The sequence below is a fragment of the Lactuca sativa genome, chromosome 1 (genome assembly GCF_002870075.4).
Source record: "Lactuca sativa cultivar Salinas chromosome 1, Lsat_Salinas_v11, whole genome shotgun sequence".
Classification (NCBI taxonomy): Eukaryota; Viridiplantae; Streptophyta; class Magnoliopsida; order Asterales; family Asteraceae; genus Lactuca; species Lactuca sativa.
In genome coordinates, this window is record NC_056623.2 from 89,227,247 (window position 1) to 89,253,346 (window position 26,100).

The 26,100-nt window shown below is 33.3% G+C and overlaps 1 protein-coding gene across 1 annotated transcript; it reads right to left on the reverse strand.

Annotated features, from left to right (window-relative positions):
• Positions 1–13,206: 13,206 nt before the first annotated feature.
• On the reverse strand, positions 13,207–19,098 carry LOC111896985 (kinesin-like protein KIN-12B). Its single transcript, XM_023892961.3, has 15 exons — positions 18,608–19,098; positions 18,370–18,504; positions 18,194–18,277; positions 17,983–18,108; positions 17,822–17,881; positions 17,603–17,749; positions 17,387–17,482; positions 17,174–17,316; positions 16,947–17,096; positions 16,743–16,872; positions 15,911–16,657; positions 15,717–15,815; positions 15,455–15,607; positions 14,440–15,126; positions 13,207–13,646 (listed from the first exon to the last, which is right to left on the reverse strand). Exons 1-15 carry the CDS (start codon positions 18,929–18,931, stop codon positions 13,419–13,421), a joined length of 3,309 nt encoding a protein of 1,102 aa, XP_023748729.1. The 5' UTR covers positions 18,932–19,098; the 3' UTR covers positions 13,207–13,418.
• Positions 19,099–26,100: the final 7,002 nt, after the last annotated feature.

Consider the following 26,100-nt stretch of genomic DNA (forward strand, 5'->3'; position numbering starts at 1 on the left):
CTAGTCCTTTTTCCCTCTTAATTCCCTAGTCATTAGGAAAATTTAGAACGTTCGAATATTACAACATATGCAATCGATCATATACCCAAAGTGTATGGGACACGATTCATAATGAAAAAAGTGATACTTTACCAGTTTCTTGCTATAATATTGACATATATAGAATTCTTTTAAGTTGAACCTTTTCAACATAACATCCATATATGTCCTTTGACTAAATTTAATTAAAATTTCTCGATCTAAGCTTTTAGATTTGAAATGAAGTATATATTCTCTCCCTTAATTATAGCAAAACAACTTTTCAACCCCTGCAACTTAGCAAAGTGAAACTTTTGTTTTTCTATAATTAATATTGCCAACTTGCAACACTTAAAATAATAATCATGCTCCCACTAACATGATAATTATATCCATAACAGCATAACATTTATGCTCCCACTAGCTTTGACACTTATTCAGAAAACAGTTGGACTTCTAGAAATCAATACTTATTGACTTCCAAAGTTCATATTCCTAATACGATATGCTTTAATAAGCCTTTATCTAAGCTTCTCAAACTCATACACCTTTCCTTAGACAGCTCACATGTGTGTCTAAACTATTTCAGAACCTACAACAGTAAGTCCTGAATATTCAGACTTATTACCATTTCTCACAATTCGAACTATGAAAAGGGATGTCGTAATCATAATCTAATTTAAGAATGCAAATATCACAATTTCTATCTCCTTAAAATCTTTCTTAGTAAAAGTGTTTCCTCACAATCATTTTCATGAAACGGAGAGAAACCTTATGACACTTAGATTTTATGGTGTATGTGCTCCTATCCATGTGAATTTGTCATAACCATAATCATAAGATAATGTTTGAGACATATCCAAACTCTTATGAACACAACTTGTTCATTCTTAATTTCTTGCCATCAAGGGTCCCACCATTGCTTCCAAATTCTTTATCAGAAACAATAATATGTCAACAGGATAGTTTACAAACCTCAATTCATGTTCTAGTGTCTAATAGGTTTACTCTTGATTAGTTCTTGAACCCTTTTCAAGATCGTTTAGACTCCCACTGCCTCTTGACATATAATATTCTCTTGTCAAGAAACATTTCTTGACAAACAAATATTAAAGAGTTAGTGTGGATTCTTATCAAGACAAACACTACCACATTTGGTCTTAGTTGGTCTTTGTCTTATCCAAGACATCACAACTTACCAATTTCAAACGTGCAAGAGTAAGAAAAACATTTTTCTACTCCACATTTGATGAGTATGTTAAAAACTTCTTAAGATGTGTCACTCAAGTCACAATCTTGGAGTATGACTCTAAGACATGATTTTGGAACAAAGTATGATTCACCTTTTGATTTAATCATTTCAACAATTTCTGATTCCTCTTCTTAGCAATACTAGTGCACTAAGGTGTCCTTAGAGGATTAATTGTGATATGGTTTCATAATCACTAAGATGATCATAAAACATGATACTTAAGTACTCTCCCTTCTTTTCAGATTGGAGAAACTTTTATCTTTCTGCCTAATTGATTCTTCTTATTCGTTCTGCTATACATTGAAACTTTTTCAATGATTCAGAATTATACTTAATCTTGTAAGCATAACCACATTTACTAGACTTTTAGTAAATCATGAAGAATTATCTTATTGTTATTTGTGGTGGACTTGACCAGTGCACAACATTGCGTTCTAGTCTTTTAGTCCTTCACATGACTCACATACTTGTGTGAACAAGGAATTAGTCTTAATTTCCTAAGTACCAAGATTTCCATACATCACATGACTCAAATCATATGATTCCAAGCTTCTGTCCAATTGAAACTTGGGCGATAGAAATCTTTCCTTACTTAGAAAATTACGACACTACTATAAATAAGATAACTAAGAATCACATCCACTTAATATTGCTTATAATAGAAACGCACAAGCATCAATTTTCACAAATGACGTTGCAAGGAGATATAAATAAGACAAAACTCTTATTTTATTTATAAAAAGGTGCAGAAAAAAACTTGTCCTTACAACGCAAATTCAAAGGAAAACTATGATATCATATATTCCTAAGAAATCTATCATAACTCTAAGCAGCAGCTCAAAAATCCGATCTTCGAATCATGCGATCGAAATCCATTTCTTCACGATCAGACTCAACTCACTTCTTCCTTCAAGCTTCCTTTCCTTTCTTCGATCCTACAACACATCAAAATGCAATCTTATCACATCATGTATTAAGAATCTAAAATAGAAAATTTAATAGAGTTAGATAGTGGATGTTACCTGAAGCAGAGTCATACACTTTGACTCTCCCATCTCTTAGATCTCTCAGGTAGTCAGGGCAACTTCGTAACCAATGCCCCTTCTTTTGGCAGTAGAAACATATAGATTCTTCTGGAATGGTACATGGGAAAATCTCAGACTCAACCTTTATCTTGCATAGAGAAAACTTTTCCGGACTTCCAATGTTGTCATTTCCCATAGAAGGATAGGACATTGATTTACCAGACAAATTTGCTTGAACAGTGCGCCAAATCATCGCTGATTCAGCAGCAATAAGCAAATAAGTCAAATTAATAAGGGTCACGTTGTCGTCCATCATATAGTACTCTCCAATGAACTCACTATATGATTCGGGAAGTGACTGAAGAACCAAGTCAACAACTAACTTCCTTGAGACATCGACACCCAACATTCCCAATCTATCAATATGCAACTTCATATCCAAGACATTAGCACATACAGACTTTCCATCTTTGTGTCTTTTTGCCAATAGGGCTTGAGTGACCTTGAACTTTTCAAGTCTTCGAACACGTGGGTCAGGGAGAATTATTGAAGGAGGTGGAGGAAGTGAAGCATGATTTCCATTTCCACAATCCAATCGTGGAACATCATCTTCAAGTGGAAAACTTTTTCCAACGGATTCACGAATATCATAGTTAATAGACTTTGACATCTACAAATCGGGAGAAATTCAAGTTAGTTAATAAAGTCCTTAATAAAACACTCAAATGAGATATTAAGGCTAGGACCCAACACAATATTCTACAACTTGGAAGAGGGATGTCGTAACCCAAATTGCAGAATATTTGAAGGTAGGTAAATGACGATTTACCAATTTCCACCATGAAAAACAAAAATTGAAAATTAGGTTTTAAATGGATTGAAACTCCTAGATCCTTTGATATTCGTTGAACTTTTCAATGGCTTGTTTAAATCTCGATTATGCCCTTCAAGTTTGTGACTAGGATGCCGAGGATCACAAACAAGGTGTGGATAACCATGCAAATTAGCTTGGTACTCTCGAAGACGTATATCACCTAATCAATGTGTCGGTTAACCACACACGCTCCATTGATCTATGATAATCTACTAGCTACCCATTTCCATCCTTCATTGGTCTCATATTAGTGTGCCGGTTAACCACACACACTCCACTAACGACCAACAAGTGCAATGTGCAATTTCATGGATTAGCACCAACTCCACATTTTTCCTAAAGCAACTAAGATTTGGGAATTTGTAAAAGTGTTTAGTTACTTTGTATTTCATTATACTTATAATAGAAGGTTGTGTCCTATCCTACCCGTTCGGCTAACGACCCTCCACCAGTCAAGAGTGCGGTGAGTAAGAGTGGACACCCATTCAATCACCATTTTATAGGCAATTTCCTTAAACACCCCTTATAGACCAGCTTCGTGAATGAGACCTACTAACGGTAAGACTGACTTTTTACTTATATATATATATATATATATATATATATATATATATATATATATATATATATATATATATATAATATATTAAACTTTTAATTCTATATAGTATAAGGGTGTATTTTACACTTTTAAAATACTAGATGGTTTAATCTAACAAATTATACTTTTAACTTAATTAAAATTAAACCATATCATTATGGATTTATTAACTTTCTTTTAATTACACATTTAATTAATTTAACAAAGCCATAAGGGTGTAATTTGAACTTTCCAAAATACTAGGGTCTTAGAATTTAAAATTTTAAAATTAATACCTTTTAATTAAATTTGTAAATTCCAAAACTTGAGGACAAATTTTGAAACCTTTCAAAATATTAGGGTTTAACTATTTAAATTTAAAAAACTAAAACTTTTAAAGTTCAAATTTAAACAATAAAACCTAAAGGGTGTAAATTGAAACTTTTTCAATCTTACTAGGTCAAATATTTGACTAATAATAATCCTATATTATCCATATTTAACCAAATCCATCAATTTTGATGACGATAACCTTCCAAACTTAAAAAATCAGATTTTGGCAAGAAAAACGAGTTTTGGCAATTATCCTCAACAAAATCTGGCTAGAAAATCGAAATTCTCGGCACCAGACCCTTGGACTCATCGAGTCCACTATGGAACTCGTCAAATAGGACTTACTCGTTGAGTCCATACATGGACTCGACGAGTCTGCCAGTCAAAAACCAAAAAAAATCAATTTTCAAGATATTTGGTGGTACACTTTTGCGTCTATTCACTAGAAAAATGACCTAGTCTCTGATACCACTGTTGGTTTATGAGCATAACATCATTCCTATGGTGTTCATGCAACCCTAATTGCTTTGATCTAGGTTTTTCTAAGTAAACATACAACATTGAATACCAAAGCAATAAACCCTAATTGACTAGCATACAAATCTGAAACTGACATGTGATTAGGGTTAGAATCTTTACCTTGATTGTTATATAGCAATAACAATCACAATCCTTCTTGATCTTGGCTCTTGAAAGCTTAGTGCCTCAAGTGTTGCACCTCTAATGGAGTCACAAACACCACTAGCAACAAGGAAGAAGAATGGTGAGAGAGAAGGGTAAAATCGGCTCTAGAACTCTTCTTAGGGTTAGGTTGGCCGATTTTGGATGCCTGGGGTATCCTTATATAGTTGAGGAAGTAGGGTTTCACTTAAAGGCCTTATCTGGTTGCTTAGGCTTTAAGCAGCCCACAAGATCCTTCCAAAATACTCCCTATAGACAGAATCTTATGGGCTATCCATAAGGATTTCGTCCAATCCCTTTCCAAGGGTTCCTCATCCCACAATGCAATTATCTTATAATTACAATGTTAGTCCCCCAAATTTAATTAATCTCTTTTGACCACAAAAATAATACTTAAATTAATTCTTGATCAACATTAATTAAACAATATGATTTCTCTTTTAATATATTATTCATATAATATATTAATAAATCATACATAATCCTCTTTCTCCTTAATTCGTCCTATCAGTTGCTATTGTGAAGGCAATCCAAAAGGACCATGCTCATAATCGGGTCAAATACATACCAAAATAGTTATGGGCTTAGACACCTAATCCAACAGTTTAGCCCATTGGTTAAACCTACTAACATACAGACAGTTATGATATTAGTTGTATCTCAACATTGGTCGATTAGACAACTTGATGTGAAGAATGCTTTTCTTTATAGTGATCTTGTTAAGACAGTTTATATGCAGCAGCCTCTAGGCTTTCGGGATCCTCACCATCCTAACCATGTGTGTTGATTGCAGCGATCCCTTTGTGGTCTTAAACAGACACCACGGGCATGGTTTCATCGATTTGCTAACTTTATTAGCAAACTTGGGTTCACTACAACAGGTGTGATTCTTACTTGTTTATTTTACGACAGGGATCTCAAACTGCATATTTGTTACTATACGTGGATGAAATAGTTCTTATTCCCTCTTCACCAACATGGCTCCAAGAAATTATCGCTATTCTCAACACTGAATTTTCTATGACTGATCTTAGTAACCTTAATTTCTTCCTCGGTGTTACTGTCACGCGTAATCAGTCAGTCATGTTTTTGTCTCAGCGAAAATATGCTCTTGAAGTGCTTGAACGATCCAACATGCTGACTTGAAAACTAGCACGCACCCCTGCTGACACTACTGCCAAACTCGACCCCAAAGACCCTCTTGTCACTGATCAAACCTCCTATAGAAGCCTTGCGAGTGCTCTGCAGTACTTGACGTTTACTCATCGAGATATTTCTTATGTTGTTCATCAAATTTGTCTATATATGCATGATCCACGTGAGCCTCACTTCACTGCTCTTAAACAAATATTGTAATATCTTCGAGGCACTATTAATCATGGCCTTCATTTATATGTCTCTCCAGCTCGAGGCCTCATTGCTTGCTCTGATGCTGATTGCGTTGGTTCTCCCAACACCAGACGCTCCACTTATGGTTATTGTGTTTTTTTGGGACAAAATATAATCTCATGGTCATCCAAACGTCAAGGGACAGCTTTAAGATCTAGTTTCGAAGCTGGGTATCGAGGTGTTACCAATGTCGTTGTTGAAACTTGTTGGATCTGTAACTTAATTCAAGAGCTACATCAACCAACTCATATGGCTATGATTATCTATTGTGACAATGTGAGTGCGGTCTATTTATTTTCCAACTTGGTTCAACATCAACGAACCAAGAATATTAAGATTGACCTACATTTCATTCGTGACAAAATCGTCATGGGACATGTTCATGTTCTTCACATCCCATCTTTTTCTCAATATGTTGATATTTTCACGAAGGGCTTACCATCTTCTTCGTTTATTGATTTTCTGTCCAGTTTGAACATTCGTGATCCTCCCGTTCCAACTATAGGGGGGCTATTAGCGTATATAGTTTGTATAGCCCATTTGTTATTTTTATATTTTGTCATAGGCCCATACTGTATTTGTAATTCTATTTATACCAAATTAATGAAATGGATTATTCATGGTAAAATACCTAGCGTACAAAAGAATGTGAAGAGTCTAAAACAATTCTTCAAAGAGAAAATGTAGATTCCAAAACAATCCATTGAATGTGAAGAGTTAAGCAATTTGTCAAAGACAACATGAAGATTCTGAAACTATCCGTGGAAGACAATGTGAAGGTTCCGCCCATCTTCAACAACAAATGAATGAAATTTTTATGAAATTCATACAAGGCGGCAAGAAGGCAACCAATCGATATGTTGTAATAGTTTTATGTCTTTAGAATTTTGTATTCAAAATTTTCTAGATTTATGTTTATTGCTTTGTTTTATCTTGAAAAAGCTATATTTGTTTGTTTGTTATAGTCATATTTTTCTGCATTTCAAAAAAGTCTGGATTTTCTTTAAAAACGTTCGTCACTAAACTCTAAACCTTTGTGACTGGGACAAATACATCGCAAACGATTTTCGTTGCTAGCGGCATTAAAATTTCGTCACCAATGCGTGACAATCTGTCACAGATAAACGTTGGAAAATATAATGTAATTGATTAGCAGTGGATAATTCTATCGCTGATCAGAAGAATCCGTCGCTAAAATGTTAGCCACACCTAAATATGCGATGGATTTATGTGTCAGTAAATGCCTTCACACACACGGATCAACTGCAAAACAATCCATGTGTGAATGTTTTGTTGCAGTGGTAAATGTTTTTTTAACCGGCAATTAAAATATTTGTTTTGATCATACTTTAGAAATAAAGGTTTTTAAATCAATAATAGTGAAGAAACGTTGTATTATTCAGAACTAGGTGTGAGACCCGTGTAATACACGAATTTAAAAAAATATATATATATTTTGTTAAGCATTACATGTTTAATAATTTACAAAATTGAATTTGGAAAGAATATCAATATTAGCTATGAATCAACCAAACTTTGCAAGGTTTCTGCAAATTATCATGAATTCAAAAGAAATTGGCCGAAAATTATGTTTTTCAATTAGGAAGGTTAATTTAAATTTAAATTGAATTTAATATATTAATTGATAAATTACGTGAGAAATTATGGAGATATTTAAGTTTCTTTATTTTCTTTATTATATTTTTAAATTAGATTTTTTTATAATTTAATAAAAAGCCAAAAAACCATAATTTGCCAAGTAGATTTAAATGAAATTGAAAATTTTAAAAAATATTATGTGGCAAAAATATCTTCATTTATTAGGCTGAATGTTTCATTTATTACGAGTGATTTGTGCATTGTGCTTGGAGAATAACAATGGGGTGTAAAACACGTGTAAAGTTATAATTAACAAACTGGTATCCTTGAATATATGCAATTTCCATATTTGATATCCTTTTGTTCTATATGTATGTACGTATATACATAAATACACATACATTTGTCTAGAAGTGCAAATTATCAAGAAATTATTACAAAGCCAAGGGAGAAAAGGAATCAAAATCCCAGGTTGGGCATGGTGTAGATCTGACTTTGGCCAAGGAATCAAAGACCTTTTTTATTTGCAATCATACTTTAGAAACTTATGAAAAAAGAAATCTTTTTGGATAAGTAGAATGTTTAAAGTAGTGGTGTTCAGATGTAGAAAGATACCCTTTTGATAGATAGACAGCCAAACTTTACGTGAAAGCCTGGCTCCCAAATCCTCTTGCAACCTTCCAAAAAATCAAAACATTACAATCAATCATCCTTCTTTATTTTTTATTACTCTTTTTTCGTCAAAAGATCCATAGTGTGGTTTACGTGTAGAAACACTAAAGAGTTGATCAGTCTTATAGTAGCCGCAATGTCAGAAGTTTTAATTCCAGTGTAGGTTGAGCTTTTTATACACAGACTCTAATGTTAACTGGGTATCTGATTTACTAAAGTGTCTGAAGTATTGTTGAAATAATAATTAGAAAAATATTGTTAGTTGAGACGTACAAGACTTTTTTTTGGGAAAGTCATGTAGGAAACAATAATACCAAGATTGAAACTTTTGTAGTCTTTTAATTTATTTATTTTTTAACTCAACTTCCTCCAAAAAAAAATACTATTCATTCAATAATACAAATTTTGTGTCATTTAGTTTGGTTGATGGGATAGTTTTAAAGTAGGGTACAAGCCTACAAGGGAATGTAATTGAAGAGGATTATTTGGCCCTTTTGTTTTAAATATCTACCAAATAGTAGTTGAGACGAAATATATTGAAGAATGACATTGACATTACATGGATCAAAAGATTAGCAAAACATGGTCATTAGAGTTAAATCCATTAGATCCAAGATTCTTACAAAAATATTCATATGGGTTCATCAAAGAAATTGAGTTTCCCTCCCTTTAGAAAATAATTAATTTTTTTTTTACTTTTTACCAAAAGGTCAACTTACTAGTCTTTTTTGACTTTGGTTAAAAGTCAAAAGAAAAGAAGATGATGTGGTTTCCATGATTAGTGATACGAAAACAAAGAAAAACAAAGGGTATAAATTAAAGGAATAGTTAGGGAAAGATTGATTGAATATGTTTCCATGTGGGGTTTCATTTGTTTATGATCATCAATTATGATTAGGAATGGTCCATTTTACCAGCTGTCACTAATTATCATAGCTCAAATTGGTACAAATCACTCTCTTTCCTCACTTTATGTCCTTTTCTTTCACCTTAAGAATCATCCTTTGTTGCTTTTAGTTGGCTGCTTTAGTTTTCCATTATTTTTTAAGCTAAGATTAACTCACCATCAATTAAGGATGGTTAATCAAGGGTATTTTAGACATTTTAATAATAGTAAAAAATTTATTCAACCCTTTACCAAATCGTGGCATTTGTGTAATAGTTAATAATGGTATTTTAGACGTTTCAAATGTACAATTCCTATTTTGCTTTTACCCACATTGTGGCAAAGCAAAAAGATAAAAGTCATAAAAGATAAAGTTGTTCATCTTGTATTAAAGTTAATAAGGGTATTTTAGACATTTTAGTAATAACCTAAGAATTATTCAACCATTCACCAAACAGTAACATTCGAGTAATCTTTGATAATGCTAATTACTTCAAGGGCATTTTCCGACAATTAATATTTACCACCTACAAAAGTGTAAAATAGTCATCGTAAATTTACAATTTCTACCCACATTATGTCAAAATAAAAAGGTATTTATTAAAAAAAAGGTAAAATGTCATCTTAAATCAAGAGTTAATGATACTAATCTACTTCAAGGGCATTTTCGACATTTAAATATATCTTACTACAAAAAATAAAATGGTAATCATAAATCTATAATTCCTAAGTGTGATGATTGTTTGTACCGAGTACCCGCGTTGTGTGAAAGCAAAAGGACATCTATCAATCTATAACATAACTCAACCAATTGGCAAAAATAATAATAATAAATAAATAAAAGGTTCTACCAAACTATAATAATAGTGTTCAAAATTAAAATAACTTACAACTATTTTTTTCCCATTCTAACCCTGTAGTTAGATTCTAAATGTCCCCATCATGGCCCATTTCCTGTCATGAGTACTAGCATTGATGTATTCTTAAAACTTTCTTTCTACTTATAAAAAGAAAAACATAAAAAAAGAAAAAATAGAATTATCTACATTAGAAAACGAATGGTTAGGATTGTTACCTTACCAATTATGTTTGTTCCTATCTTGATTCTTGTGGTCCAATAGTAATAATATAATACCAATACCCTTATTTGTCCACAAAGTAGGAGAGACATGTTTATCTTGCAAGACAATACCATAAGCTACTTGTTTTTTGGTCTCTATAGACATCAAATATACTAAACATTGTTACCTAATACCTATTGAGCATCAATGTCAAATAATATTAATGATCTTAGCTTCAAGATTCTATATTGTATAATTTTTGGCCATATCAAGCATATAGGATCATATCAAAAGTGTTAGAGGTGCACAATTGTGTTTTTTCGGTTCGTATCAAAGTTTTTAACATAAGGTGAGACTGATTATTCTGATTCTGGTTTAGGTTCATACTGTCGTTCTTTGATCTGGTTGTGCATCCACAGTGGCGAATCTAGAACCAAAAACTACGTGGTTCCTTATATAAGTGAAATCAAAAAAAATGAGAGAATAAATAATACTAGTTACAGGCTGGCGTCTGGCTGAGCGGCGGCGGCGGGCCAGTTGACGTTTGCGATGGTCGGACGACGAATGACATAGAGCGAAACTGGTGGCCGGGTGGGAGCGATTACCAGGGTAACATTGTATGATGCTTCAAAGATGTTGATCACGCCTCGGTCCAAGCGACGTTTTACATTTCAAGCAATTGTGTTTTTTTTTGTTTAATCTTAAATGGACTAGGCTAATGTCAAATGATTAATTTTAAATCACATTGAGTCATTGAGTTATTTTAAATGGATTGAAATATAAACTTTAGGTTTCATACATTTTGATCCATTTTCCTTTTGGCAAAGTTATAAGGTAGGTCCTTAAAAATTTATAAAGTAGTTCTCAATTTTTTTCATACATAACTTATAATAAGTTTTAAAAAAATAGGTGGGTCTTAGGACCCACCTTCAATATAACTAGATACATCTCTGTGCATCCAAAGGACCGAGCTTTTGTTTGAAATGTTTTTGTGGGATAATGACTTAAAAGGGTAATATATTTTTCGATTTGTACACATTTGGTCACTGAGTTGTTTTTTCGTCCACATTTACCCCTTAAACTTGTTAAACTGTATACATTCAGTCCTTATGATCGGCTACTCCAGGTTACCCAGTAAAAATGACTTAATAGGGTAATATATTTCTCACTTTATACACATTTAGTCCTTAATATTTTTGTACACATTTAGTCCTTTTTTTTTTTTTGCAAAATAAGTCATTTTTTTGTACTCATTCAGTACTTATGAATGATTTTTTAGTTTTTTCTCACGAAATCTTACGTGGGACATTCATTAATGAGGTGTATGGGGCTTTTGATGCTTATATCCATCGCGATCTCGACTATTTGGTTGCTTAGGTCATGTATTCTGAACGTCATAACTTCTTCATATGATCTCGGATTTTAACGATCTTTATATCCATGCGTTCGTATTTTAGTCTACTACAACTTTCATTCAGATTACTAATATTAAAAAATAATATATTTTTACTTACGATTTTTATATCCATACGCGGTGGCGGATTTAGTATGGTCCCGGTGTTGCACCGACAACACGTGTTTTTTCTGTTCGCAGTGGAAAAATTTTCGTTTTTTTTTTACGTTTATACCTATTTCCATGTATTGGAAACATCTATTTCATCTCGGCAACACGTACTATGTATTACTGCGTCTTCCCCTGTCCATACGTTTTTTATGAATGCATGTATCTATGTTTTTAAAAAAATCGTTAGTAAAAATATATTACATTTTAACGGGAGTAATCTTAATGAAAGTTGTAGTAGACTCAAAAAATGAACACGTGGATAAAGATCCTTAAAATCTGATATCATATGAAGAAGTTACGATGTTCAAAATACAAGACCTAAGCCAAACCACAAGACTTACGCAACCAAGCAGTCGAGATCGCATTGGACATAAGCATCAACAACCTCAAACACCTCATCAATGATTGTCTTACGTAAGATGTCGTGAAAAAAACCTAAAGAAATCATTAATAAGTATTGAATGAGTACAAAAGAAGGACTTATTTTGAAACAAAAAAAAATTAAGGACTAAATATGTACAAAAATATTAAGGACTAAATGTATACAAAATTAAAAATATATTACCCTATCAAGTCATTTTTCCCGGCTAACCTAGAGTAACAGGTCATAAGGACTAAATGTGTACAGTTTAACAAGTTTAAGGGGTAAATGTGGACGAAAAAAAACTCAATGACCAAATGTATACAAATTGAATAATATGTTACCATTTTAAGTCATTATCCCATGTTTTTGTTTTCTTGGTTTTTTTTCATGATTTTATTATTGTAATTTATTAATAACATATAATGATACAATTGTTTTAGGAAAACTAATTTGTATAACCACCGGCGCATAATTTCTGTTAGTTTGAATTTTGAAAGATTCATTAACTTCTCAAGCTAACTTAATTAACTATTTATGACTTTTAATTATTATTTTTCTACTTTTTTACACTTGGACCATTTTAAGTTATGACAAACATTTAAAATAAAAATCGCCGTTGTTAAGAGGCAAGTGCAAGTAGCTAGAACAATTGATTACCAATCACTTTCATTTTATGAAAAATATAAAATAACTTTTTTAGTTAAACCTAATGTATGAAATTATTTACTTATACACTTAGATAAAAAAAAAAAATAGTATTGAACAAACGAGTCGTAAAAAATTAGATCTAACTCAGTGATATTAAGACAGTTTAGCTCAAATCATCGGTCAAAGATTATTATCTTGTTTTTAATTTTTATTTAGAAGTTATATAACATAAATAATTTATATTCGTTAAATGTAAGATCTAAAGAAAAGGCCAATTGTCTCTCTACAAACTAGGCCCCTTTTCATAGGGGCACTAGATTGCTTCTAACAGACAAAAAGATTCGTATTAATGCAAAAAGTTCAAAAAAAGATAATAATACAATAGAGAACCAATACATTTGGTCCCAAATGTATAGATATACATAAAAAAATTCTACTTCTAAATTTTGAATTGACTATCATACCCCTACCCCTATATGTTGCAACTATCATACCCAGAGAACCAAGAAGAGGGTTCTGGTAATTTAGTCAACTCCTCATCTTCCACATAGAATTTTTCAAATTCACCTTCCAAGTGCTGGTCATTTTCCTCATCAACCAGGGGTAGTTTAGTCAATTCACCATCTTCATATTTTCTCTTTAAATTTTCAATCTGTTTGTAAGCCTTCTCCTTTTCTTCTTCCGCCTCCCTAGCTCGTGTCTGCACATTTAAATTCATGTTTCTTCATTTTATATAAAAATTTTCAACAATAAACTGAGACGATAAACAATTTATAGAAAATGATTAAATTACATTTTTGGTCTTGAGTTTAGGTTATTTTTGCAAATTTGGTCCTAAAAATAATCATTTTACTTGGAAACGGACTAACTAAAAACCATAAACCTCAAATAAGGACTAAACTTGCAAGATAAAACAATTTGTGACTTAATATGAAAATTTTAGCTATATTCAGGGACCAAAAATGTAATTTACTCCAAAAAATTGTCCTCTTGTAGTTTCGATTCTTCTTTAGGATTTCTGTACATATTTTGGTCCCAAAAAGTTATCTAATTTTGATCCTTTCTTATAATTTATGTAACTTGTTTGGTCCATGTTCTTAGTACAATGACTATTTTGATCCCTAAATTTAGCTTATTTTTGCAACCTTGGTCCCAAAAATAGTCATTTTACTTAGAATAGGACTAAAAACATTATAAAAACCTCATATAAGAAACAAAAATACAAGCTATACTAAGGGACCAAATATGTAAATTACTCCAAAAAAGTGTCCTCCCTGTGTAGAACTTTTGGTCCTAAAAAGTTCTCTTGCAATATTGATCCTTCTTTAAACTTTCTGTAACATTTTTGGTCCCTGAGTTTAGCCGATTTTTGCAATTTTAGTCCCAAATATATTCATCTTACTTGGAACATGACCAAAAACGTTACAAAAACCTCAAACAAGAACCGAAATTGAAATATCCAGCTATACTGAGGGACCAAAAATGTAAATTACCTGAGCAGCAGCAACAGCTTCTTCTGCTTCTTTAAGTCTAACAAGCAATTCACTAGCAGCCTGAACAGCTTCAGCAGTATCTTTCAGCTGTTCTTGAAGCCCTTTCTTTTCATCTCTATAAACATGTCTTTCCTTTTCTCTTTCTGCTTTCAAACTCGAATATTCATTCGCAAGTTTGTTTATAAATCTAGATTCAGCCCCTTTGATTCCAGCTTTTGATGCTGCTTTTATAATATCTGCAACTCCATCTTCAATTCTTGTTTGTGTTGTAACCAGATGACCATGTTTTTCTTCCAAATCAGCATATTGTTCAAGCATTCTTGCATGTGATTCTATTGCCATTTGCAATGCATCTTTTAGCTCTTTTGAACATTTTCTTTCTGTGTTAATTTCTTCTTTTTGCTTTTCCATTAGCAAACGTGTGGCTTCTAGTTCTTGTTTTATGGATTCTAGTTCTTCTTCTTCACTTTGGGCCCCACTTTGGTGAGTTATTTGGAAGACAGGTTTTTGTGATGAATCTATGTAAGATTGAAGTTGGTTTCTTAAATCTTGAATTTCTTCCAATAATATATCTTTTTCCCCTAATTCAAAGAAGTTTTGGTAACGTTCTAATTCGTCTTGAAATCTTTGAAACTCGATTTCTGTTCTTAGAACTTCCGGGTGGTTCTTGTAATTTTCCTTCAAAATCTGTGTAATGTATGGAAAAGTGAAAGTTAATACAAGGGCAAAATGGTAAATGAACCAAAACATGAAAAAAATTGCAATCCAACAATAGCAATACCCAAAATGTCAAATCAAATAAAGCATAAAACAGGTATACAGAATACAACAATAAAGCATAAAGATGAAGAAACTTGCAATCAATACAATAGGAATACCCAAAATCTCATATCAAATAAAGCATAAAGTAAATTGACATACAATAAAGCATAAAGCAAATATACAGACAATAAAGTATAAAGCAGATATACAGATAATAAAGCATAAAGCAGATATACAGACAATAAATAAATACCTTATTCTCATTTGTTAAAGAAGCCAACTCATCATCTTTAAACTCTTCAGGAGACAAAATTCCATCCATCAAGCTCTCCAAACGAGCAATTTTATCTTCACGTATTTGCCCGATTATCAAATTGCATTCTCTTTCATGTTTATATTGTTGCAGCTGTTTTGCAGTATTATATTATAGATTATAGAAATGATTAAAAAGGTGAAAATATGTTTCTATTTTTTGCATTTAGAAAAAAAAAAAAAAAAGCAAATTACAAGCATACCAAACGATTAAGTTGATTAATTTCAGAATCTTGTTTTGTACAAAGCTCTTCTAATGCCATTTCTCTCCTTATAGCTCCAGTCAACACCTTTTCAACTGCCTGCATTATATATATAAAAATAGTTTCATTAATAAAAAATAAACAAAAAAACAAAATTTTATGTTTTGTAAACTTATATAATCAATCAATCATACTTTAGGAACCAACTGCTTGGATTTATCATCATCAACAGGAACCAATTGCAAGTTTCCATCTTCTTCTACTTGTTTAGAGCTTTTACAATTGCAATTTCTGCATAAAAACACTTTCTCTTCTTCTTCTTCTAACTTCTTTTCATTGAGAGTTTGGACACCAATGTCTTTTCTCACCAATTTTGGCTTACTATCTAAAGATTTATAACAAAACTTGAAAGACAATCTTTCATAAGCAGAAGTTTTTCGGTTTTTATCAATCACTTCAAGACCACGATGTAGACTCTTAGCCAAATTGTGATTCAATTTTTTTGCAAAATGGTTTTCAAGCTGATTTTCAAGATCCTTAAAAACCCTAGTTTCTTGTTCCTTTTGAGAAGCAGTTAACATTGTACAAGTTCTCAAACTTTTCCTACTACTGTTGTTTTCAGTTATTGGTGAAACACTTGGAGTTGGCGACTTCAGGACTGGGGGTATTTCAGTCAAAACACTTAAAGAATCTTGATTATCTTCAGTAGTAGATGGAACAATTGCCATTTTAACATCAGTAATATCCTCAGAAACTTTATCTTCTTCCATTTTAACAATTTCCATTTCTTCATCTCCATCATCATCTACACGAGGTAAAATCATTGGACAATTGAGGGTAAATTTCAAAAGATGCAAACTTCTTCGAGCATTCCACCCTGTTGAATACCCTCCACACGTGTCACCTTGGTTTCCTGTTGCCTTTACACGTACAAGTTCATCCTTTTATAAAAAAAATAAAAAAATCCCAAGTTAGTTTTTATTAATTCCTCCAACTTAATACAAAAAGGAGATAAAAAAAACATACCCTTAATTGACGTATCACTTCACGCAATGTATTCACGTTATCTTGCATTTGTTCATTAACAACTGCTTTGTTTTTTATAGCTTTTGCACGTTGAGCAAATCTTAATGTACTATATGTCTCACTTCTACAACTGAAATAAAAAAGGGTAGATTTGTCATTTTGTCATTTGTCTATTATAGCAAATCTTATAACAACTTTTCATACCTTTGTGCTGGAGAAATGGCACAAATCATAGCAAGTTTTGCATTTCCACCAAGAGATTCCTGCAACAAAAATGTCAATTTGGAATCTCTGTAAGGAATATGCCTTTGCTTTCCTGTTTGTGATACTTCAGCTAGAATGTTGATCAAGTTTCTGTCAATCCAACATCCATAAATATAAATACTTTTATATTTATGTAAATACATATTTTAGTTGAATGACAAATATACCCTAGCTGTGAAAGTGACCGGTTGATATTTCCAGCTTCTTTCAAACGATCTCCAGCTGCACCAGTTGACTTTTGTCTCTCTGATCCAGCAAGGTCAACAAGATTCATTCGACTTGTTTTCAAGCAGCTCAATCCATCCATGCTCTAAACAATGGGAATTTACAAATTACAATTATGCCCTTTCGCATTACAATTATTACAATCTTATTATTACCTTGCAGCGTGACTCAACAACACAAGTGAATACACTGTGTGAGCGGGAACTTTCTATATTTATACTTGTTGCTCCAGTCTTCCTATTTGACAAACCCTGCATAATTTTTATATTATCAACGAGATTTCTAGAAAATTATATGCTTTCTGAATGTGTTTGACTATTAGTCAAATGCAGAAGATACCATATAAAAGTGATAATTGACAAATCACACACCTTTTTGAGAAGTTCTGTCACATCTTTCATATTGCAAATAGAAGATTCGGTTAAATTTTCAACATAAACACCGGTTTTGGTATCTTCTCTTAAATGAAGGTTTTTTTGTGATGGATTCAGCAAATCAGTAACTTGTTCATTGTATATCTGAAAATAAAATGTTTTGGGATCAGTATGAAGTGAGAACAAACAATCATAAATGATCATATTGATTATTACCTCAAGAAAAGAGCAGCGACACTGATACATAAGTTGTTTGTCAGCATGTTTATCTTGTTCCTACAAGAAATAAGTAAATCATGAGATAAAGTTACATAATTGACCCTGCTTTTTCAAGGTAAGAAGGGGTTGGGACCCATAAAAAAGATGTGTAAAGTTACCTCATTTATGCGAGAAAATAGTCGTTCAAAAACTCTGGGTGTCAAGCCTTGTTCATCGCTAGATGAATTTTCTTCCAACAATGCATTGGTGGGTCCCCATATTGTGAAGGTCTTTCCACTACCAGTCTATGAAAATCAAATGTACAGTGATGAATTAAGACAAATAGGAGCGTTAAAAGCTTATTTCTATGAAGGAAACACGAAATGATACCTGTCCATATGCAAATATAGAACTGTTGAATCCAGCAAGACAATTCTCAACAAGAGGAGCTCCCACAAGCTGGAATATATCTATCTGAAAGAAAAAACCATTTGGCGAGAATATTAGTAAAAAATCTGAGTTTTTTATATAAAAGGAAACTAAATTAACAAGAACAATCCACTTGCCTGAGTTGCGGTTGTGTCTGCTACATGATCAAAAGTAAATTGTTGTCCAAGTATCGACAATGAATCACCAGAAGTCTTCTGAACAATCGTTTCTCCCTCTTCATTTTTACTCTGTGGTCGCACTCTTACAATAACCTAAAGAAAAACTTCAGATTCAGCTGACATTTTGTAAGGCTGCAAACTGTAAACATTTTCCAGCAAAAAAAAAAACACTGGATTAGGGTTTAAAAATGCATACCTTAACCCCTGTATCAGAAGATCCAGAGACACCATTTTCAGGTTGAAACTCAGTACCAAGCTTCCGCTTGAGAGGATTTGATGAAGGAGGTCTCGGTGGGAGCAGGGATTTCAATTTACTAGCAACTGAGGGAGAGGGTTTACCAGTGAAAGAAGGATTATGAGAGGAATCTGGAATGACGTTCGTATTGGAAGGCGGAGCATTTTCCTTGGAAGATTTCTGTTTTCGATTTGAAGATCTATTCTGCTTCATTGAACTAGGGTTTTGTGGTGGCATATCGAAAGAAGTCTCTCTCAATATCGGGCTTCTAGGTGGCTTCTTCATCTTCACAAACCCTAATCCAGTGTGTAGAGAAAAGGATTATCCTACAGAGTAGAGAGGGGGGACTGTAGAGAGAGAATGAGAAAATTAGCCGTTGGAGAGGGTTTTGAAAGAGGAAATAATTTGAAATCGAAATGGGGACGATGGAGTTTCCTCTAACGTTCTTCTGATGACTAAAAATTCAATTTTCACCCTTTAACTTAAAGCAAGTTGCAATTAATACCTTACATCTTTACAATTTAAGGGCGTTTATGGATGTGTTTTTCTTAACCTCGTAAAAACTCAAGATGTTATTTCTCAATAATCAAAAAAGTTCTTATATTATATTTTTATTTATTAAAATCATTTAATATTCTGATTTTGCCAAAATTAATATTACATAGCCATTTCATAGCAATAATTAATTTCATAACCATTTTATTGCAATGTATTTTAATTAAAACTAGGATACATCAATGTGTTTTTATTGAAAATATCTATTAAAACCAATTGAATGATCTCATATAAAACTTATTAATTTTTTTTTTAAAAAACCATAACATAAAATAGTTACGAAGCATTAATTTAATCAAACCTTAGAACATAAAATGGTTTTTAGAGATTTTTTCTTTTTTTTTCTAAAAATAATTATTGTGATGTTCAAACATTAAAAATTAATTCAAAGCATAATTATTCGCACAAAATGATTAACTATAATATATAATTACAAGAACGACCACAAATTATTTAAGAATTATTGTATATGGATATTGACACATGGACTATATGGATATTGACACATCGATCATGTAAAAGAAACACATATCATATAATAACCAATCATTTTTCAAAAATAACAAGTAATTTAAGAAGGTACTACTTGGTGACATATTTGGGGACATATAATAACCAATCATTTTTCAAAAAAAGTTTTGAAGATTTAATATAATTTTCGAAGGTAATACTTGGTGACATATTTTCGAAGGAGACATTTAATAACGGGAAATTGACATTGTAGCACAACTAAGTTTTGGTTTTTTCCCAGACTGGTCACTCAAGTTTTTTTTGGCGCAATTAATCCCTCAACTTTCAAATTATCCGTCAACTACGCCATTTTGACCAAGAATATTAGATGAACCGATTACTTTGCTTACGTGTTAATTAGAAAAACGAATAAAAAGAAAATTGTAGGTCACGATAGCAATTACACATATTTATCAACTTAAATGAGACGAGTTGAGTGTAATTGAGAGGGACTTAAGTTCAACTCGTAGTCTTCATTTTCATTAGCAATACTCCAAAACCTTCGACCAGAGTTGTGGTTTACAATTCCTCCACAGATCAAAGTGAAGTAGGAGGAAGAAGAAGTTATGTCAGCCTCGAACCCCAATGCGATATTTTCGTTAGTTGAACTGAACTTTAAGGGGGTGTTTATTCATCGTCCTTTATTTTACACTAACAGTATGAAATTCATCTTCACAGATCATGATTTTTCCGGTATGACACGCTCAAAATGTATTACTTTTCTCGAACGTTGCATGCAACTACATTGTAAGAAGTTATACTAAAATGAGCCAGGTGATCCCCTTTTGAGTGGCCTTATACCTATCTAGAATGAAATGGAATATGCAGGTTCCATCTTTGATGCATATGGAATTGATGGTCAAATATCCCTTTTATATGGACCATATTGATGATGGAATAGATGATATGTTTGAGTCAGAAGGAGGAGATGATGACCATGACTCTTACATTAGTGGTGGGGATGATGATATAGGTACCCTATGGATGTGATAGTGGATTTTAATGAGGAAATAATTATTATGAATAGGACATGTAATGATGAATTCTTGACTAACTTGTGTTCCCAAGAAGAGGGGGAGCAGGAGGATACCAACTATGATGTAGAAGATGAGGACGGAAGTGAACCCAGAAGTCAAGTTCATGTCATTTTTAATGAGTCAACATACTGGAAGAAACAAAATCTCATACTTGGTATGAGATTTAAAGATCCAGCTCAAGTAAAAACAATGTTGTGCAGCTATGTCGTAGCCAATGCGTACCAATTATGCTTTGTTAAAAAATGATAGGAAAAGTTTGTTGACACATTAAACAGAAAAACATTTAACAGTTAAATGATTAGGGCACATGCAACCTACGAAGGATCTATGTCTTTCACGTAAAGGCAACATACTATGAACTATCATCCTACAAAACTTTTTGTATATGACACCTAATTTATAAGGATGAAAATTTACCTTGATGATTATTGTAGTAAACAATCTTGAATTCCTTCTTCAAAGCTTTTGGTAGCAAGTTGTAGCATCCATAAAATTCAAGAGAATTTTGAACGTTTAAAACCAATCCAGAAATCATCATTGTTTACAAAATAGTTTTCAAAACATGTTTAATATCAGAGTTTTCCCAAAATCATAAAACAAAACACGGGGAGGTGCATGATTACACCTCCGCCTTCCCGCGATCATCTGAGGTACCTGAAACATAACCCAAAATTGTCAGCCCAAAACTTAGTGAGGTCCCCTAAAGTATCAACATACAAACAAATAACACATATAAAACAACATGCACACAGAGCCTTCAGCATGACTGGACCCCTTACAGGCCTTCGGCCTATTTGGACCGCTCACATGACCTTTAACATGATTGGTCCGCCGCACCGGGCCTTCAGCATATCTGGACCGTCCTCCGGTCCTTCGGCCTAACTGGACCGCCTCGTAGGGCCTACAGTCTATCTAGTCCGCCCTGGATGTCTTGGCCTTCGGCACAAAGCGGGACCGCTTCAACCTAACCAACCATGACATGTTGACATACACATAAATAATAAACATATAACTAGGCATCAGACAAACAGGCAGATTTAGAGATCACTACCGCATGCTAACATCCTATCTACCAGGGTACAGATCTAACAAATCACTACAGTACAAAATCATACGATAAACCAAGATAACAATCCAAAGGGTTGGACTTGGTGCCTTCGACCCATAAGAGCAGTGAGGAAAACTCACCTCGCAAATTGAATAGAACTGATAAGGCCCAACTCCAAATCTCAGCTCTCTAACCGATACCTATTTCCATTAAATGACAAATTCCATCAAAACGAAAAATACCCTCAAGGTCAAACTTGGTCAAACTCGATCAAAGTCAAAGTTAAAGTCCACTAGTAAACCCACAAAGTCAAATGAGTCAACCCAGTCGAATCAACTCAACAAGGCTGACCCATGCGAGTACACGGGGCGTACTCCTCATTACGCGGGGCGTAACCTTGCAACGCTAAAAACTTCATTGAGTGCTTAATGGCTTAAGCACTCAAGCCCATACTTCAGATCTACGCTCCAAGTGCATCCTAAAGTCATAAAGTTTCCAATTTTATGACTTTACAAGTCCACAAAGTGCTTAACACAAGGTCTTAATCCATTAATACCTTTTATAAGATGCATGAAACAATTCTAGTAATTAGGACCTCATTTTTATGGCTTAGGACCCCTCCTAGGGCCTGGAAGGACAACTCAAAATTACAATAACCAACCATCCACAATATAGGACCTTAGGGATAAGAAAAGCAACATAAAACACCCAAAGTGGGATCTAACAACCAAGACATCAAGTTGTATACTTTATACCTTCTGGATCTTCTCAACAAGGCAAAGATCCCAGAACCACAAGCTTGCTTCCACTTAAAGGCTCCTTAATGCAACTTCTTCTTCTTTTAACACACCAAAAACACACTCTTAAGCTCAAAACACACACTAAGGGGGCTAGGGTTTGCAAAAAAGTTTCAAAGGATGTGGAGGTTGAAAAGGTGGGGAGAAATGAGCCATGATGTTTCTTAACTACCACCCAAACCCTAAAAATTACGGTTTCCTCCTGACATTAGTATGTCCCACGTACATAAGTATACGTCCAACGTACTAGGGTGCACCTTAGTACGCTCAGCGTACACACATGTATGCTTGGCGTACTCCTCCTGTCTAAATTATGAAATTGCCAGTAAGGCTTCAAAGCATATTTCTTGGACTTAGGGACCAATTTGACATGAAAAAGAATTATAGGGATGAATTTAGAAATACCTGAACATCGAGATGTTACACAAGCACCACAAATGTCGTGCCTCTGATGGTTCACACCCAACACAAGCAAGAAGGATATTGAGGAAAGAAGGGAAGGAGTTCATAATTTATGCCTAACGCTTCTAAGGTATGAGTGGCCGAAAATCATAGCCCTATAGGCCTTTATATAGTGTAGTCAGGAAAACCTAGATAAGCCCAAACCCAATATAATAATATTATCTTGAACCAGGTAATTATCCAGTTTCCAATAATCCACCAAGGATAATTCTAGAAACCCTAAAGGCTCCTTAAAACCATCCATAGCCTCAAGGAGGGTTCTAGAATGCCACTTGTTGAACTATTGAACAATTACACTTCAGTCTCTGCACTTTCATTTAGTTCTTTTAATCACCAAATTACTTTCTGATTAAATATTATTATTTCCAATTAACATATTATTTCCATAATATATTAACAAATTATTTATTTCAATTTATTAATCAAATAATAAATCAATCTCTCTCTCCAAAATATCTTATCCATTGTTAGGTTTAAGGGCAACCCAAAAGGACTATGCTACTATTAGTTCAAGTTTATACCAATTATAGTTATGGACTTAGACACCTAATCTAACAATGTCGACCCAGTAGATTGTGTATTTTGGTTTGAAATGTTGTTGTATTGTAGTGAACTATTAAGATTTGTATGATTATCTCGTTGTTGTTATGTGTTTATTTGTTTTCAATGTCGACATAATGTGATGGGGTTGAGATTGTACTACTTTGTGCTGACAGTCAATAAACCCGAGAAAACCAACCGAAAGGTTATGGGACGGTGGCAATCCAACCGTGAGGTTGTGGGACAGAAAAAGGCAATCCAACTGTGAGGTTGTGGGCCGAGGTAATCCAATTGGGAGGTTGTGGGCCATGATACAACCGGGAGGTTGTGGACCCAATATGTATTATTTGTATATGTTATGTTGTGTGGTGATTGGGGGAAACTCACTAAGTTTTGGCTTACATTTTAAGTTTTATGTTTCAGGTACTTCAGATGATCGGGGAAAAGCAAATGCGTGATCTTGCACATTCGTCTAATTTTATAATATTTGTTTTTGTGATACTCTAATTCGTGATTATTACTTTTGGGAACTATGTTTTGTAAAAAATTATGGTTTTTGGTTGGATTTTAAAAATGAAAATTTTGCCTTGAATTTTGAGATGTTACACCATCCTTCATTAAGCCACTCCTTTTAGGAATTGGTTGCATCATTGGCATCATCCGTGGGATGGCAACAAACAACCCATATCTCTAATTCTGATAATAACCTTACCCTTGTAAAGTGGATATCAGGCTCTTAAAAATGAAAAACCTACATGAGGAATCACAAATCCTCCACACAATGACACAAACGATCATGCCATCGAATCTACAAAGGCATTAATGGTCTGTAATGTATTTCGGGAACCAATTGGGGGACTATACTTCAACGAAAATGACCTAATCCTCCTATCTGAAAACCAAAAAAGCAAACCGAAAATCCGGAAATCTATGTCGATTTTTAGGTTAACCGAACCAGCTTTTTGACTTTTTTCGATTTATTTAACCGAACCGCTAAAATTTTTGGTTTTTTGGTTTAGTTACGGTTCATGTATCTTGCTATAGATGGTTAACCAAAAAAAGAATTTTTTTATTACCTTAATACTTTATTCAAAATCAGATGTGTAATTTGGAACATAATAATGTATTACTATTTGTTATAGTATGTGCAAATCGCAACAAAATTTGAATTTGAAATAAGAGATGATCTTATCATATGTTACACCATTAGCATATCAAAATTTTATTATTAAATAATGAACCGATTCAATTTAGAAAACAATGTTTATTGATATTGTAATACCCATCCCTATAAAATTATGACAATTACCTTAACAAATTAATATTTTTGATGATGTTCGATTAAACTTTAAACTTATATTCATCCTTTTGGCTTTTCTAGAAGCTTGTAAGAAATTATTATGTTTATTTTGAATGTTAATTATAGAGTTTTATAGTTTCAAAATACATTTATTAATTCATAGATGGTTAATAGGTTAACCGAATAACCTAACCGGAAAAATAGGTTAACCAAAAATCAGTTAACTAAGTCTTTCGGTTTAGGTTTAGGCTTAAAAAATTAATGAACTGATTGTTTTGGTTAACGTTCTAAAATATGATTTTGGTTTAGGTTTAGGCTTAAAATATGATTTTGGTCTGGTTAAACATCCATAAAGAAACCGAACCCCTCCTCATCCAAGATTAAGTAAGGAAGGATATTATCCACCGGATATACATGGATGGTAGAAGTGCGGTAGAGATAATGTTTGGGTCGTCTTTAAAGCAGCTGTCTAGCTTATGGAGAGGTAACCTTCAAAAATCAACATTCTCAGTTGTTGGTTTTGTAGGATACAACCTATAACTGATGGTAAGATCTTACTACCTTTCACACTTTAAACCATTATAGTCTGTAACGCTTGATTCAGGTATAATTCATTTCTTAAAAATATTGGAATTTTGTAGGAACTCGACGAGTTGGGGAGCCCCAACTCGTCATATCGAGAATTTTATGGCTACGGGTTTTAATGACCCAACTCGACGAGTTGGCGGCTGAAGATGAAACCCTAATTTTAGGGTGTTGCACCCTATTTAAAGGACTTAATCCCTTTGGTTGGCCTCCTTACCAGCCTCCCTTCGTCCAGAACCCTAAGTTTATTTATCCTTTCTAGATTAAATGTGTGAGAGCTTTGAGAATTGATTTTGGTGGTTCTTGGAAGGAGCTTGGAAGTTTGATACATCTAGCTTAGAAGAAGGAGTATAGATCCAGAAACTCTTCATCAATAGCAGTTTTCTTGAGGTATAAAGTCGGCATCTTGCTTTGTTATCATCTAGATCTCTTTAAAGGATGTTTTAGCATTATTTTAGGGTTTTGGTTGGGGCTAGCCAAGATATTGAAGGTTTCAGGGGTTATTATGCTAGATCTAACCCCTTCATGACTTTTCATGGCTGAAAGCTGCAAACTTTATTAGTTCCACAAGCCCTATTCATGCAATAAGTCCCCTAATAAGTCCTTACTAGGCTCTAGAG

Coding starts and splice junctions, on each gene's coding strand:
- LOC111896985 (XM_023892961.3), bottom strand. CDS start 18,931: ATGAAGAAGCCACCTAGAAGCCCGATATTGAGAGAGACTTCTTTCGAT. Junction 16,658..16,742: donor AAGTGATACGTCAATTAAGG/GTATGTTTTTTT, acceptor TTTTTATAAAAG/GATGAACTTGTACGTGTAAA. Junction 15,816..15,910: donor CCAAGCAGTTGGTTCCTAAA/GTATGATTGATT, acceptor TATATAATGCAG/GCAGTTGAAAAGGTGTTGAC.